The sequence below is a fragment of the Podarcis gaigeae genome (assembly GCF_964106915.1).
Source record: "Podarcis gaigeae genome assembly, chromosome: 1".
NCBI classification, from domain to species: Eukaryota; Metazoa; Chordata; class Lepidosauria; order Squamata; family Lacertidae; genus Podarcis; species Podarcis gaigeae.
The window spans coordinates 37754663-37771177 of NC_139678.1; the positions used below are offsets into that span (position 1 = coordinate 37754663).

The window sequence follows — 16515 nt, forward strand, 5'->3', positions numbered from 1 at the left end:
GCTGACATTTCCTGTTATCAGTTCAGCATAGTGAAAGCAGTGCTGTGCCTTTCTTTCCAACAACTCCTTCCCATCCCATGGTTTTTCTGTGTTGAGTACCTTTTTGTTTAACCTCTCTTACAGGATCTTCCGACTTCTTCCACATCTAAGAAGATGCTAAATCCTACTACTATGTGTCTGTTTGTTTTTACATTGCCAGGATCTGCCCTGTTCTCCAAATCTAATCTTGTTTATTGAACATTGCTTTGAGCTCTCCATGAAGAAACTAATGTCTCTATTTTATGCAAGATTACCTCTGTTCACAACAAGCTATTTATTTACTTATTTATACACCAGTTTTATGTCAAAATGGCTTCTAAATGGTTTACAACAATAAAATCATAGAATTGTAGAGCTGGAAGAGATCCTGAGGGTCATCTAGTCCAATGCCCTGCAATGCAAGAATCCTGCCCACCACCATCCTTGGGTAGGCATGAACCACCAACCTTCTGGTTTATAGCCAGATGCGCTGACCCATTGCACCACAATCCATTTAAAAAACAAAAACCATAATATCAAAATCTTCAATTAAAATACACAATAAACAATAAAAATGTAACAATCAAAACAATAAAATCAGAAGTGTGATTCAGGGGAATTCTTCCTAAACAAATGTGTATTTAGGGGATAAAGGTAAAGGGACCCCTGATCGTTAGGTCCAGTCACGGACAACTGTGGGGTTGTGGCGCTCATCTCACTTTACTGGCCGAGGGAGGCGGCGTACAGCTTCTGGGTCATGTGACCAGCATGACTAAGCCACTTTCTGGTGAACCAGAGCAGCACATGGAAATGCTTTAGGGGGGTAGCATAATATTTATTGAAGTATCTTTTAATGCTTATCTGCCTCTGTGTGTGTGTGTGTGTGTGTGTGTGTGTGTGTGTGTGTAATGAATAGTTTTGAGTGTGCAAGGTGCTGGTGGAAAGTCAAGAAGAGAGAGCCATGCACTTCCACTTCAGAAAGGGCCCTCCTTCCATGCTCCTCTCTTTAAAATTAGTGGAGATATATCACTAATTTCCCTAGAGAAGCAATAGTGATAGCTTATTTGTGACATCGGCCAGTTCTCATATCAGACTTATTTGCATCCTAGCAACCAGTGCTCTTCACCCTTAGTAGAGAAGTAAATAATGTTGTTTAAATTTGTATACTGTGCTTCATCTATAGATCTCAGGGTGGTTCACAACATAAAAATATACAAAAAAACCCACACAAAATACATAATAAAAACAAGAAAAAAAGGAATCACACAAACCAATAAACCCCCTCTCACATATACATTTAAAAGGGCATTGGGTATTAATCAGCCAAAGGCCAGGTTGAAGGGAAATGTTTTTACCTGGCGCCTAAAGATGTATAATGAAGGCACCAGCTGAACCTCTCTGGGGAGAGCATTCCACAAATAGGGATCCACTGCAGAAAAAAAGCCTGGTTTTGTGTTGCTAACTTCCAGACCTCTCCTGGAGGAGGCACACAAAGAAGAGCTTCAAAGGATGATTGCAGGGTCTGGTTAGGTTCATCTAGAGAGAGGTGGTCCTTGAGGTACTGTGGTCCTGAGCTATTTAAGACTTTATAGGTCAAAACCAGCACTTTGGTGGTTCAAGCCCAGAAGCTAATTTGCATCCATTGCTGTCGGGCCAGGATTGGTGCAATATGCTCAAACCATCTTACCCCAGTGAGCAACCTGGCCACCAAATTCTGCATCAGCTGAAGTTTCCAACCTATCTTCAGAGGCAGTAATCTAACCTAGAGGTCACCAGAGCATTGGCAACAGTAGTTGAACTATCCCTGTCCAGATAGAGGTGCAGCTGGGCCACCAGCCAAAGCTAATGGAGGGCACTCAGCGCCACTGAGGCCACCTGAGCCTCAAGCAACCTCAAAGGATCCTGAACTACCTCTAGCTATGTACCTGCTCCTTCACAGAGAGTGCAACTCCATCACGAGCAGGCAAACTCCCATCCTTGCCATTTAGGGAATCGCTCACTAACAGTGCCTTAGTATTATCTAGATTAAGCTCCAGTTTGTTGGTTCTAATATGAGGCAAGAAAATGGTCCAGCACATCTACTGTTGCAGCTGCAGGTGTAAAGGAGAAGTAGAGGTGTGTGTCATCAGCATATTGCTGACAATGTACTCCAAATGTCCAGATAACCCCACTCAGTGGTTTTACATAGATAATAAACAGCATAGGCACAAGGGATAAAATCAAACCCTGAGGAAGGCTCCACAAAGCCAGAGAACACTCCCCAAGCATCACCCTCTGGAAGTGTCCATCCAAGTAGGACTTAGATCACCTCAAAGTGGTGCCAACCACCCCTAACTCAGACAGCTGACCCAGAAAGATACAGAGGTGGCTTTAGGGTAGCATAATGGGTTCAGCCACACACTGTGCTGCACTGCAGAGGGCACCACAATAATGCTGTAGAAGGGAGTGTGAGAGGCAGGGGCGCCAAATTTTAGCATTGCACGCAGCGTCAAAATTTGAGAGCACAAAGTCTGCTACTGGAGGATACCATGTCAATGGTACAGAATGTTATCGAGAGGGTGAGGAGAAGCATCATCATCTGCTACCACAGCAGCGACAAGATCCCAGTGGATGAAAGCAATTTTGTCCTCAAATTCTTTGCAAACAAGTCACAGTAAGCTACTGTTGGTTCCACCACCTCCTTTGGGCATGATGGAAAGAGGCTTCACATTAACCAGAAAAGCTCCGCCAGACAGCATAGTGAGGATTCAAAGGAGGCAGCAAAGTATGCCACACAAAACAAGCACTCAAGCAAGTGTTTCTCTCTGCGCAGAGAGACAGACACACAAAGACCCAACCATCCCTTGCAGCAGGCAGGGTCAGTCTGGAGAGACGGGATGACTCTTCCCTGGGTTGCAAGTTGAAGACCCTGCCTGCCTCCACTAGGGGGAATCACCCCTATCAGGAATGGCATCCTTCTGCATCTGGTAAAAGGCCTTCAAGCATAAAGCTGGTCCTCCAACACTCACAGGAGATGTTCTTCGGCCTTCTCAGGTTGTCATGCTTGATGAACAAAAAATCAAGAATGAATGTAGGCCTACAGAGGCAAGCAGTGGTTCAGCAGAACCAGCTATTCAGTTAATATTCCTGCCATTTGGTGTGCATTTCTCAAAAAACCACACCAAAAAACATCCTACAAATTCCTGCAATCTTATTGAAAAGTCATATGGAATATTGCATATGCATTTTGACTCTGCATGATAGAAAGAAGGCCAACTTTAAAGCAAATGGGTAAAGTGAAATTGCATCTGCATATTATGGTCTATAAATATTAATGTGCTTAGTACAGCTTTATAATGTGAACCACATTACTCTTTACATTCTTGACAAGGTTTTGAAAATATATGATATAAATTAATTGTTACTTGGAGTACTATTTTTTGACAGATCAAAACAGTAAATAACTTGGCAATTTACTTGAGACACTAATGAGACCTGAAAGCTTTTAAACTGACAAAAAAGACCAACTTTGATTAATAGATGTACTTCTTGTTACACAAGTTGATCATATAGCTGACAGTTTTCTCTGTGTACAACTTCATCTGTAAATTATACTGTGTTATCTAAGTGTTATATTAGTGTTTTCTTAGTGTTTTTTAAGTGTAAGACTTGTTTGGAAGAATGTGCCATCTATTTTGAGGATTCAAGATATACACAGGAGTAAACATTCAATTAGTTCACCTCCTTTCTTTTTGTGTGCTATGTACCTCTGCCCACCGACCAGAAAATATTTGACTTCGATATATTCAAAAAAGATGTGTCCTATGTATATGTAGGGGCGGGGGCTTCCTTAGACAATATTTTAGCACACTGCATAGTCCTTTCATGTGGAGATGGGCAGATTCTCCAGAGGCAGCTCTGGAAAGAGTAGTCTGGAGGAGCAAAATGGTGACAGAAATTATTGTTTTGGGGGCAAGGATTGAATCCACATTGTTTGTTTATTTATCTTAAAGATTTATATGACACTTTTCAATTTAAAAATACCAAGTGGTTTATAATGGCAAAATAACAATACAATAAAATCACACCAGACTGCATACATTCACAGTAAAGCAATGAGCAGAGGACAGTTACGACAACATGACAGTAAATAACAGTGTCTGGAAATATAACACTGAAGGTGCTGGCTGTCAGCATACTGATAACATCATGCTTCAAATAACCTAATGAGCATACCTAATAACTTCATATAGATGTTAAATAGTTTTATTTATTTTTGTTTTATATATGTGAGCTCCAGAGAGTTTAAAGCAGCAAAATTGAAATGACAGCGGAGTTGAGCTTGCCTGTGTTGCCTTGGATTTTGGTCTAACTGTACCTTGAATTTTTTGTCTGGCCTCAAGATGTCTGTATCTTGCATACTAAGTTCTCCATATGTATTGGAATAACTGAAGAATAATCTTTACCTCAGCGTCCTGTTTGAGGTCCTACACGATGGAGATTGAGGGTGATATAGTGCAGCTCATCTTACAGTATGAATTATGGTGTGCATAAGGTTGCCTCCCTTTGCTCTTAGCCAGATAATATAGCCTGTAGTAATGCTCATTCTTAGAATGAAGTTCTGTAAACAGTTCGTAAATTAGTTTCATCACGCCTTTTCTAGAGTGTCCTCAGGTACAGCTGTAAATATTGTATGGTTGGAAACACTTCTGTAGTACAGTTAGTAGCCACCTCTGAATCTATAGTCTTACTAACCTTTATTTACAAAACACGGATGATACAAAGGGATGATGAATTAAGCTAGAAGATGGAGAGGGAGTTCAACAGACTGAGTAGTTCTAGATAGATGGAAGGGATTTGGGATAGAGTTCTGAGTGCTGCTATTTTTGCAATGGACATAGGACTAGTTTAGCTGTTTACCCGGTCAGTAATGTATTGTTGTTGTTTAGTCGTTTAGTTGTGTCCGACTCTTCGTGACCCCATGGACCAGAGCACGCCAGGCACTTCTGTCTTCCACTGCCTCCCGCAGCTTGGTCAAACTCATGCTGGTAGCTTCGAGAACACTGTCCAACCATCTCGTCCTCTGCCATCCCCTTCTCAGTAATCCCCTTCTCAGTAATACTCTTCACATACTGGAGGAGCATGTGCACACCATGTTCTCACCCATACAAATAGCATACAAAGGATGTGATATGAGCAAAGCCTCTTTCGTATGAAAAAAGTTGATTGCATAATTATCTCCCCGCCTTCTGTGAGAAGGAAAATTAGCATGAATCAGCAAGTACAAGTCTACATCACATGTCACAGGTGCACCTGTATATCTGCTACACGTAAATATTGTTACTGCCTGAACATCACTGTGCCAGTTTTGTCTGTTTGTCTGTGCTTACATTTCAAAATTATCTTGCTTGTCGCAAAAGCATTACTTTACTTTTCAGTTTTATCTTTGTCGTCCAATAATTTCTTCTAGAGCTCAGAATTTGTTGTATGACATCATATGAAGTATACTAATCTACAAGTTCTAAACAACACAGTATGCAGAATACTTGCCCCCTTGGATCCAAGCTTAATGAAATTTCTGTTTGGCTCTGACTCCTTGCCTTTCCATTATTCCAATAGTGTTCATCCCTTTAAGTGCTGTCTGTCAGGCTCCAAGATCTTCTGTGTAAACTGATCTGTGTTTTGTATAAATGTTTTGTCTGCTGACCAAGAGAGGAGAACACTTGCATTAGGCACATTGATCAATCCACATTGCTTCCTATCATATAGTAGACAATTAATACTTCTTTGTAAAGACTCCCTAGTGCACTTGTTTAGAACTAGATCACTTAACACAGAAACCACAGGAGTTCCATGTACAAAAAAAAAAAAAGATAGCTTGGAAAGGGCAAAGCTAAAGAGAGAGAGTGCAAGGAAATTGCATCCATGTATCAAGTTAATTTGTATTTCAGTAGTCAGACTTTCTGCCAAATATCTTTTGCAACAGCACTGTTTTCTCTTGAACTAGCACAGAGAAATTCACACACTTTTATTTATTAACGTGCGTCACAACAAACAGTAGGAACGTATTTTATAATTTAATTTAGTGCTCAAGGAAGGAGGCGGTTGTGGATATACCTTTCAAAATGTTAAAAAAGTATATAATCATATATATATATATATATATAAAGTTGCATAGTTATATGGGTTAAAGGAGAACATACTTTTTTTTTTTTAATAATTCATCATTCCTCATTCCCTCATAGGCAATGTGTTAAACACAACACAAAGAAAACACTTAAATTTTCATTATGAGTGCCACACAAATGTTGGTGTGGCATCAAATATCAAATTAGATATTTGCCAGACTATATAATGAAATGCATTTGACAGCCTGCCTACTAGTTAAGAGAGTATATAGCCTTACTGGTATTCTGGTGCCATATATTTTTTGATCAGGAGTAGGCTTAGAATTGGCAGTCCAAGATCCATAGAAGAACTATCTGATCTCTTTTTCTCCTCCTCCTTTCAGTTCATTAAAAGTGTACTAAGAGTGCTGTGCTGTTATATGGGACTTTAAATTATTTGCTTTTTTAACAGAATATCACATCAATAACCACATTTTCTTGTTTCATGAAGCCTGTAGAGAATGAATTGAAGAGGGCTAGCCCTGGGAACTTGGGACCCCAGGAGGAACTCAATCCAGGAGAAGGGCCCAGAGACCTAGAGAGAATAGCCGCCTGACTTTAAATTATAAACAGTACACACAGCAGGAGTTATTTAAACGTACTGTAGTTCCTGTGGTGCCCAGTCAGTGAAGAGCCTCCCTTTCAGAGGAGGTGTCTGGAATTAAAATTGACAGTGAGACAGCTCCTCTGACTCTGTCCCCAAGGGCATGAAGGCAGCAGTGCTGACACAAGCAAACCATGCATGCTTAGCCTCTACAAAGGAGTACCGTTTACTTTCTGAAGCTGAAAACATAACCCACAAAAAGAGCTGTGCTTACCCTGCTCTTCAAAAAGCAAGCACAGGGGGCGTGTCAGTTGTTAGATCAACATCTTAGCTAAGTCCAGCCACTTCTTGTAGTTTTTTGTCCTGCTGTATCTGCTTGTAAGCAGTAAGGGAAAGGACCCCTGGACGGTTAAGTCCAGTCAAAGGCGACTATGGGGTTGTGGCGTTCATCTCACCTTCAGGCCGAGGAAGCTGGTGTTTGTGCACAGACAGCTTTCTGGGTCATGTGGCTAGCATGACTAAACCGCTTCTGGCACAACGGGACACCGTGACGGAAGCCAAAGTGCACGGAAACACCGTTTACCTTCCTGCCGCAGCGGTACCTATTTATCTACTTGCACTGGCATGCTTTCAAACTGCTAGGTTGGCAGCAGCTGGGACAGAGCAACAGGAGCTCACCCCATTGCGGGGATTCGAACCAACCTTCTGACAGCAAGCCCAACAGGCTCAGTGGTTTTGACCACACTGCCACCCATTTTACCTTTACCTTTACTTTGTAAGCTGTAACGCCATGTTGTGCTGTACTGATTCCATCAATAAAACTTTCAAAACCTCCATCGCGGTAATGGTTCAAGTTCTGAGTCTGAGGAGGAGAGTCAGGATATCTTGCATACGACAATACCTAAATTGTTCAAATGTTTGTTTTCATGTTTATAGTTTACTGTTTAGTGTTTCTGAACCATTTTCCTTTCCACAGTCCACTCTACTAATAAACAATGTATTTAGAAATCCATTAAATACAATCATGTTTATTTTGGAATGCCATAGGATTGGTTACCAATTTATGATGAACAGTGCTTCTGGTCTTTTTAGGTTATGTACTAATGGTAATGTTTCTTTAATATTTAAGTAGTACTTTGTTAATAGTTGAAAATGGGGAAAAACTTGAAGCAAACATATATTACGTCATAGGAGGATGTCCCATGATGTTTAGCTTACTGCTCCAAGATAAAAGGCATTTAGTGGATCTTTACCTAATGTGTGGAACACCCTGCCTATTATTATTATTATTATTATTATTATTATTATTATTACCTTTCCTTTTCCCATGGTGGGTCAAGGTGGCTTAAAGATAAAAACAAGAATTAATATTACTATTAAGCAAGCTCTAGTGATGTTTTGTTTCAGACGCCTGCCTAAAACGTTTGTTTTACACAGTCTTTTCTAATGCATAACTCAACCATTAGTTAGTGTGCATCACTGTCCAGATGTTCCGAAGTATTTTTATGCTGTTTTGGGGGTGCATTATGTTTACCACCCAGATACTTGGTTTATTGTGCAGTATATAAACTTGTAAATAATAAATAGAGCAGATTTGAAGAACCAGGATACATTACAGCAGTACTGGGATAGCTCAGTTGGTAGAGCATGAGACTCTTCATCTCAGGGTTGTGGATTTGAGCCCCATGGATAGGCAAAAGTTTCCTGCACTGCAGGGGGTTGGACTAGATTATCCTTGCGGTCTCTTCCAACTCTACAGTTCTATGATTCTATGTATTCTTTAGGTATGTGATCATGTATTTTAAATTAACCATGTACATTGATCAAAGGTAGGTGTCAAGCTCTCATCTCTAATATGTGTTTTGTCCCCTCATCCCCAGTGTAGATCATGTTGTTACTTAACATGAGCAAGGCTACATGTATGTGTATTTGTATAAATGGACATTGTTGTCCAAGGATCTCCTTCTGGCCATGGAATCTCCACTGTATGCCCAAAGCTTCCCATATGCTATAGCTTGCCCATTCATTTTCATAGAAGAGTGCTCACAAATGCATCCTTTTGTATGTGACTTCCTTTATTTGCAAGTGTGTAATATATGTGCAAGAGGAATATGACCACAGAAAATAGTTAAACATTAAATATGTGACTGGGGTTTCCTTTGTGGATGTTGTATGATGACACTTACATAGATAGCTGAGTCACTAAGGGAAGCATGATAGGTATAGTTTTGTAATAAAATAAAAGTTTGAAACAGAAAAGGAAAAGCTTTGCATGTATCCTCAAAATCCAAAAATATAACTTTGGAAGTCAGCATAGTTTATGGTCTCAAATGATGGTTGAGCTTCAGATCATATAAAACCTTGTAGGTAATTTACTTTGTCCTCTAAAAGCTTTATAGGCCTTGACGTACTTTTGATTTATCCATCTATAGAAATACTTTCCTTTATATTCCTCAAAAAATCTGAAAGGGAGCAAGGCGTGAGGTGGGGTTACAAATCGAAAACTTACTGGAACTGCTGTATCAGGAAATGTTGAGAGACTATATGTGAAAATAGATACACACATTTTGCATGTGTGACTGTTACTGAGCAGCATAAATACTTTATTTAGTATATTACTCTCTGAAGCATTAGGTTTGAACATATGAAACCTTAGCTCAGCTACCTGCTTAGCTATTAGGTTGGGCTAGTTTCTCTCTAACCCACACCACAAGAGGGTTATGGGGCTAAAGGGAAGAAATCAATTTAAAATATTTACTGGGATCCAAAGTGCCATGTACAATGTTCCACACGCTATCACCATGCCCACTAAAAAGTCTCTCCAGATTAGGTCAGGGGCTTTCTGGAGCAGCATCTCATGAGGTTTGAGGGGCTGTCTCCAAAATGAAGAATTATCCACTACCGACCCTTGGTGCAAGGGCACACTTTGTTTGTGTGCATGGGACTATCTGGTTCCTAGCCATTATACTACATAGTATTATCTTTAGATTTTATGAATTGGCTACTCTACACAAGTTAGTGAAGCCAAATGGCTCCAGTTTAATCAATTTATGAACAGAGCTAATATTTTTTTAAAAACAAAACAACAAAAATGTGCTTTATTTGTTTCTGAAGGTACGACAGAGCGGGTGTGTTTGATCCAGGGAACAGTGGAAGCATTAAATGCAGTTCATGGCTTCATTGCTGAAAAGATTCGAGAAATGCCTCAAAATGTGGCCAAGACAGAACCAGTTAGCATTCTGCAGCCTCAGACAACCGTCAATCCGGACCGCATCAAACAAGTGAGTTTTGGTTGAGAAAGGAATACACTGCTTTTATATAAAATTTCTTTCAAAGAAGCCCTAAGAGATTAACAAGTAAGGCATTCATATGAAATACATCATGTAATTATGTCAAAAGCTTTTTCTCACTTCTAGCGAACTGCTGAGTCTTCCTTTTCATATGGGAAATGCCCAGTTTTAAGGCTGCTATTCCCCATCGTGACTTTGGTATCATCAACAGGATGGTCTCTAGAACTGTCATGTCTGGATGATAATGTCATATTTTAATTTCAAGAATTCCCCACCAGATCAACCACTCTGAAAACAAATCTTACACAATCTTATTTTGGACAATTGTGCTGTCTTTGAAGTTTGCTAGACAATATTCTTGGCCATTTTATTTCTTAAAAGATAATACCCTATCTTTCTTCCTATATTGCCCTCAAATTCAAGTAAGCTTTCCAAGAAGTGACTTTAGCTAGATCAAAGCAAATTTTGTTTGCTAATTTGTTTGCATCTTCAGTGGTGAATTGGTAGTTTTCAAACTGGGACAAAGCTCCCCTTCGGTGACACAAGATACCTGAAGAGTAGCCAGAATGCTGCAGGGAGGCATAAGATGTTGAGGTCTGAATGGCTACTGACAGAGACCCTCATAGACTCATTCCATTTCTAGGATTGATTGCTTCTTCAATGCCCATCCTCTCATTTGGTTCTGGGTTAAGCTAATGATAGTTCTGTATGTGTGGCTTCAGGAGAGAACTAGAAATGTTTCTATTCATCTTCTAATTTGGATTAGTATTCCAGTCCACAGATGCTTCTGTGCAACTTTACATGAGATTCCTCATATAGTAATGTATGGAATGCATTATTGATTGGTTAAGCAGGGCCAAAAAGTGATGTAAATTCAGGAAGGAAGTGCAACTTTAAACCCAGAGAGGTGGTGGTTAAATGAAAGCAGAACTCTTGCAATATCCATGTTACTTTGCACATTAGTTAAGATGTATGGCTAGATAGCACAATATTTATATAAAATGGTCAGACATTTGTCAATGAGCTAAGCAGTGGGTGCACGCATCAAAATTTATACTCTAAAACTATTTAAAGCTATGATTCATATTTTAAAGGGGACATAATTGGTCAATGTTTTTGCTTTTAGCATGCCTCTAAATGAATAAATGAAAATATTTAAAATATATTCTCTGTTCTTTTTGTGCTTTGCTCAAATAATGTTTTTTGTGCTTTGCTCAAAGGTCAAAGCAGAAACTGGTAAGAACTTAAGAGGGTGTTGGAAAACTGTTATATCTCTCTGTTTCAAAAGCTTCCAGTTATGTATAAAGTTAAAATGTTCGTATATAAACTGCCTGCTTCACAAAAAATAATAATCATTTTAATCTTTAACCCTTGGATGATAGAAAAATGTATATTACCAATCCAGTTTTGGGATCAAACGTACCCTGAGAAAGACTGTGGAATAGTATTAAGCATCACACTACATGCAAGGAGATAAATTATAAATTTTCTGAGAACATCCCCTTTCACTAAAACTGTAGTTGCAAAGAGTGTTCAGGATCTTAGTCCACAATATAAAGTATGCAAGACCTACAAGATCTACAATAATAGTCTAATCAAGCTCACAGATATTTATTTAGAATATTTTGGTACCATGGCAACTTACAGGGCCATTTACAAAATCAAGAAATAACTACAAATAAAGTAACAGCAAGATGTTTTGAAAAACTATTAATTCATTAAAAAGCATGGGGAAGGTACCAAAAAGGTAACCTGAAGGCAACCCTTTGCAAAATGTGTTGTTGAAGCCTTCCTGTAGACTAAAGAGGATCACCTAAATTTAATTAATTGATTGATTGATTAAATTTGTATACCACCCTTCATCCAAAGATCACAGGGCGGTTTATAACATAAAAATATAAAATATAAAATGAGAACATAAATACATAATAAAACAAAAAGGCCATAGAATGCTAATCAGCCACAGGCCTGGTTGAAGGGACACCTGCCAAGGTGAGAGTGTAGGTTGCTTGCAAACATTTACAGATTCATTTGTGGTCAAAATAACCCAAAAGCAAAATCAGCAAGTATTGTTCAACATCAACTCTGCAAATAAAAAAAGTAGTTTTTCTGTTTCAAAAGGAAGGTTCTAACTAGAAAAAAAAGTTTTTTAAATATCCAGTTTGTGCAAAAAGAGCTTGTATACCTGCACTACTGACCCCTAAACCTGTTCTTAGTGATATTAAGGATGCTATTGAAACTGTTACGAAAATAGGCTCAAGATCATATTTATGTTCTTTTCTCTCAAGAAATTGAAAGAATAGGTTCTGGTCATGCAGAGCAATTCAAACCTCCTTTGCTCCATAAGAATTGAGCAACATGACCAATATCTAAATAGTAGTATTAAGTGAAATCACTTTGATTCCTGCTTACAACAGTAGGTATTGCTCGATAGGGTAACACCTATAGGTACCCTAAAGGTAAAGGTACCCCTGCCCGTACGGGCCAGTCTTGATGGACTCTAGGGTTGTGCGCTCATCTCACTCTATAGGCCAGCGCTGTCTGCAGACACTTCCGGGTCAGGTGGCCAGCGTGACAAAGCTGCTCTGGTGAGCCAGAGCTGCACGTGGAAACGCCGTTTACCTTCCCACTAGTAAGCATTCCCTATTTATCTACTTGCACCCGAGGGTGCTTTTGAACTGCTAGGTTGGCAGCCGCTGGGACCGAGCAACGGGAGCGCACCCCGCCGCGGGGATTCGAACCGCCGGCCATGAGATCGGCAAGTCCTAGGCGCTGAGGTTTTACCCACAGCGCCACCCACGTCCTATAGGTACCCTATTGACCCCCAAAAGTTTTAAGAATAAAAACATAGATTTGCCACCCTCTGGGTTAGATTTAAGAGGCAAGTCCCTGAAACACTGCATGGCAATTCATACTCCATGATAAGTGAAGAATACCTGAAGCATAGAGCTGTAGACTATTAAAACAAAATTTTATTAATTTTTCCACAGCACTGTCAAGGTACATTTGGTCTCATGTGCTTACTGAAGGTTAAGAGCACAATTATTATTTGTATAAATGATCATCCTAGTTCCAAATTAAATATATTGTTTAAAAATGTTAGGCAAATTAATATTAAGCAGCTGTTTTTCTCTAAATTATTTGAATAATATGATTTATAAATCTGTATTAAAAAATTGAAATTGGGTCTTGCATTTTAGTTACATGCTACTAATTCTGTTAATTCTACCTCTATTAATAAAGTTTGACTTTTAAATAGTTGCATTAGGTCTGATCACCTAGATCAGTTATTGACCATTTGGCCAATACTCCTTTTTTGGGTAGGGTAATCAAGAGAGTAATACCAGCAAAAGTACTCATTCTTTGGTTGGGAACAATTATCTTGACATATTTCAATTTGGATTCAGATCTAGTTTCAGGGCTGAATCATCCTTGAATGTCCTGCTAGATGACCTACTGTATCTCCAAAGAGGGACGGGGGTAGGTAATGTCACCCTGTTGCTTTTACATTTGATAGCTTTGACCATGGTATCTTGGAGTGGTTCTATGGGATGGGAATTGGTAACACTATGTTTCAGTGATTCTGTTCCTGCCTACAGAACCATTCACAAAGAGCGATTTGGAGTGGCTGTCTGTTGGTCCCCTAGTGTTTGCACAGTGGTGTCCCTCAGGGTAGCATGTTGTCCCCCATGCTTGTAAATATCTATTTGAAGCTGTTGGGAGCAGTCATTAGGTGTTTTGGAGTAAGGTGTCACCAGTATGCTGATGATACCCAGCTGTAATTCTCTGTAACATCTGAATCAGGCAAGGCCATTCATGTTATAGGCCATCATCTGGAGTCAGTGATCGGCTAGATAATGGCCAGTAAACTGAAGTTGAACCCTGGTAAGATGGAAGACCCCATAGGTAATCAGTTTCCAAGTTCAGGAAATTGACAGGTTGCCTATTCTTGACAGGGCTTTATTCTCTATGAAGGAACAGGTGCATAGCTTGGAAGTACCCTTAGATTCAGCACTGTCCCTGGAGACATGTTTGCCATCAGAGTGCTTTTTTGTTTGTTCAGCTGGTTGGCCAGCTATGGCTTTTCCTAGCCAGGGGCAGCATAGCCACTATGGTAAACCTCTAGACAAGACTGTAATGTGTTCTACATGGGGCATTGAGGTTGGATTCAAAATTCTGGCTAGTGTAGAATACTGAAACCTGGTTTTGTCAGAACAGCTCCGCGTCAGCATATTACATTGGTGCTGAAAGCTCTTCAGTGACTACCAGTACATTACAAAGCTGAATTCAAGATATTACTGTTAGTATCTAAGGCCCTAAAAAACTGAAGGACTGCTTTGTCCCTTACACACAGTCCAGATCACTACAATCATCTGAAGAAGCCCTCCTAATTGTCACCTAGTTATCTAACATTTGTTTAGATTTTACATGAGCTACGGCTTTTAATGTAGTGGCACCAATACTTTGGAACTTTGTTCATAGTGAAATCAGACCGGCACCTACAATTTTGATATTTCATCACTGGCTGAAAATGTTTTTGTTTCGCCAAACATTTTTAGAAAATTAATTTAATTCAGTGTTGGTTATTTGTTCTGCATTTCCTGATGTTTTAATAATTTTATTGTATACCACCATGGCTTTTTTAAAATGAGTTGACAGTTTATAAATGTTCTTATAAAAATAAAAAATTAAATATAAATGACTGCTAGTATCCTTATTTTGTGCAATAATCTCTAACATTTCAGACTATGAAGAAAAATAGCTACACAAGATCATCATCAAATTTGTAACTGTTATTTGTGTTAATTATGGAGGGATGCAATATCAGCTGCCCTTCTTTATAACAATTTCTCTTCACAAAAGAGACTGATTGGAATTAAGAGTTTGAAATTTGAATTTGGCCTGTGTGTTCTATAGATTGCAAAAGTTACAATATTTATGGGTGTTTAAATTTAGAAAAATTATTCACGGTGTGTAGAAAGCGGGTCAATTTATGTTTTTCTTCCTCTTTCATAATACTAGAACCTACGAAGTTGGAACTACAAAATGTTCTTCACGTACCACATTTTTAACTTATGGAAGCCGCTATCACAAGATGTGATGAACACCAGTTTAGGTGGTTTTAAAAGCGGATTTGACAAATCCATGAATGATAAAGTTGTCAATCGTGATGGTTATATGCCAATTTCCAGATTAGAGGAAGGATGCCTCTGAATATCAGTTGCTGAGAAACAGTAATAGAAGTAGATGATAGATTAGACAGACATTTGGACTGATTCTGCAGGGCTCTTAATTTTCCAGGTTTTTCGCAGCCACCCAAGGAAGGCATGCTTGCACTTCTCCTATTATTAAGAATAGCATAACAAGAATATTTGAAAGACATCATGTCATAATTCCTTGACATAAGATAGCAGCAACCTTGTGTAAAAGATAACTTCATGTTTGTGTGTGGTTCAGGAGGGGATTGCCCTAATGTCTGTTAGGCAGCATTTCATTATCTCCTCTGCCCCTGTAGCTGCTGATCATTTTCAATAGTTCAAAAGCCATTAGCAAATTTACTTAACATTCCAGGTTTGTTTTACAGTCGTGATATTTATAAGATAGAAATTGGGACTCTTGTTTCTGAGCTGATATAGGGAGTATAATATCTCAAGACAGACCTTTTTGCCTTAACAGTTTTTACTGTAGTGCAAATGATTAAAATATGAAAGCAGCCTTAGAGATTCAATACTAACTATATATACTAGTTTCAGAGTAGAGAAAAAGCAGTAAATACACATTTGCAAATGTAATAGTTCAGATTCACTATCTCAAAACCAGTGCAGAAGAATTTAAAACACTTCTGAAAATTGCCCATTTATCTAAAAGCATCATGGTACTATTCTCTGCCAGGAATGTAGTGATTACATTCATGCCCGGAGATCCAAAATATCTCGATTCCATTTCATTTAGCCTCTAGGTTTTCTTGTAGAAGGAACAGTGGTTGCTTTCATTTCTTTCAATAGTATCACAGGCATAGGGGCAGAGCATGCAAGGCTTTGGGGAGATAGAATCCTACTGAAAGTTCCATGTCAGGCATCAGTCAAAATCTCTAAATGACTTTTCAGGCCTGGAAGGACACAGGGCATGAATCTTAGCCCACCCCATTCCAAGATTTTAAGAACTAGTATGAAAGCAGTCTCAGCTGAACTAAATCCTGAATCTGACAAAGTCCTCTGTTTTGTTCCAACTGCCTAAAATAGTATGTTGGAAAAGTGATAGAAAAGTGATATTGGGAGAGGAGTTATCACAGTTTAAGAATTTAACCAGTTTAATAATTCATGAGTCTGGATTGTGAACTAACTACACACACAGTATTTGATCAGACATTCATCACTACCAGAAAAAAGACAGTAAAGTTTACAGCTCATATATTATTTGTAACTTATGCTAGCTAAAATGGCTGTTTTTGTGAGGTGATAAAAAGTGCTCTGTATTTTTTGTTAATTACAATATATTTTAACAGCTATGTGCATTA

General features: G+C 38.9%; 1 protein-coding gene across 5 annotated transcripts in view; it reads left to right on the forward strand.

The window, feature by feature from the left end:
* The window catches only part of NOVA1 (NOVA alternative splicing regulator 1), a 143874-nt gene that overhangs the window by 89852 nt on the left and 37507 nt on the right, over window positions 1-16515 (forward strand). For all 5 annotated transcript variants that reach the window (XM_083743531.1, XM_083743533.1, XM_083743535.1 and 2 more), the window contains exon 3: window positions 9823-9989. In XM_083743531.1, the coding sequence (XP_083599657.1) occupies window positions 9823-9989 (167 nt within the window). The remainder of the gene's footprint in view (window positions 1-9822; window positions 9990-16515) is intronic.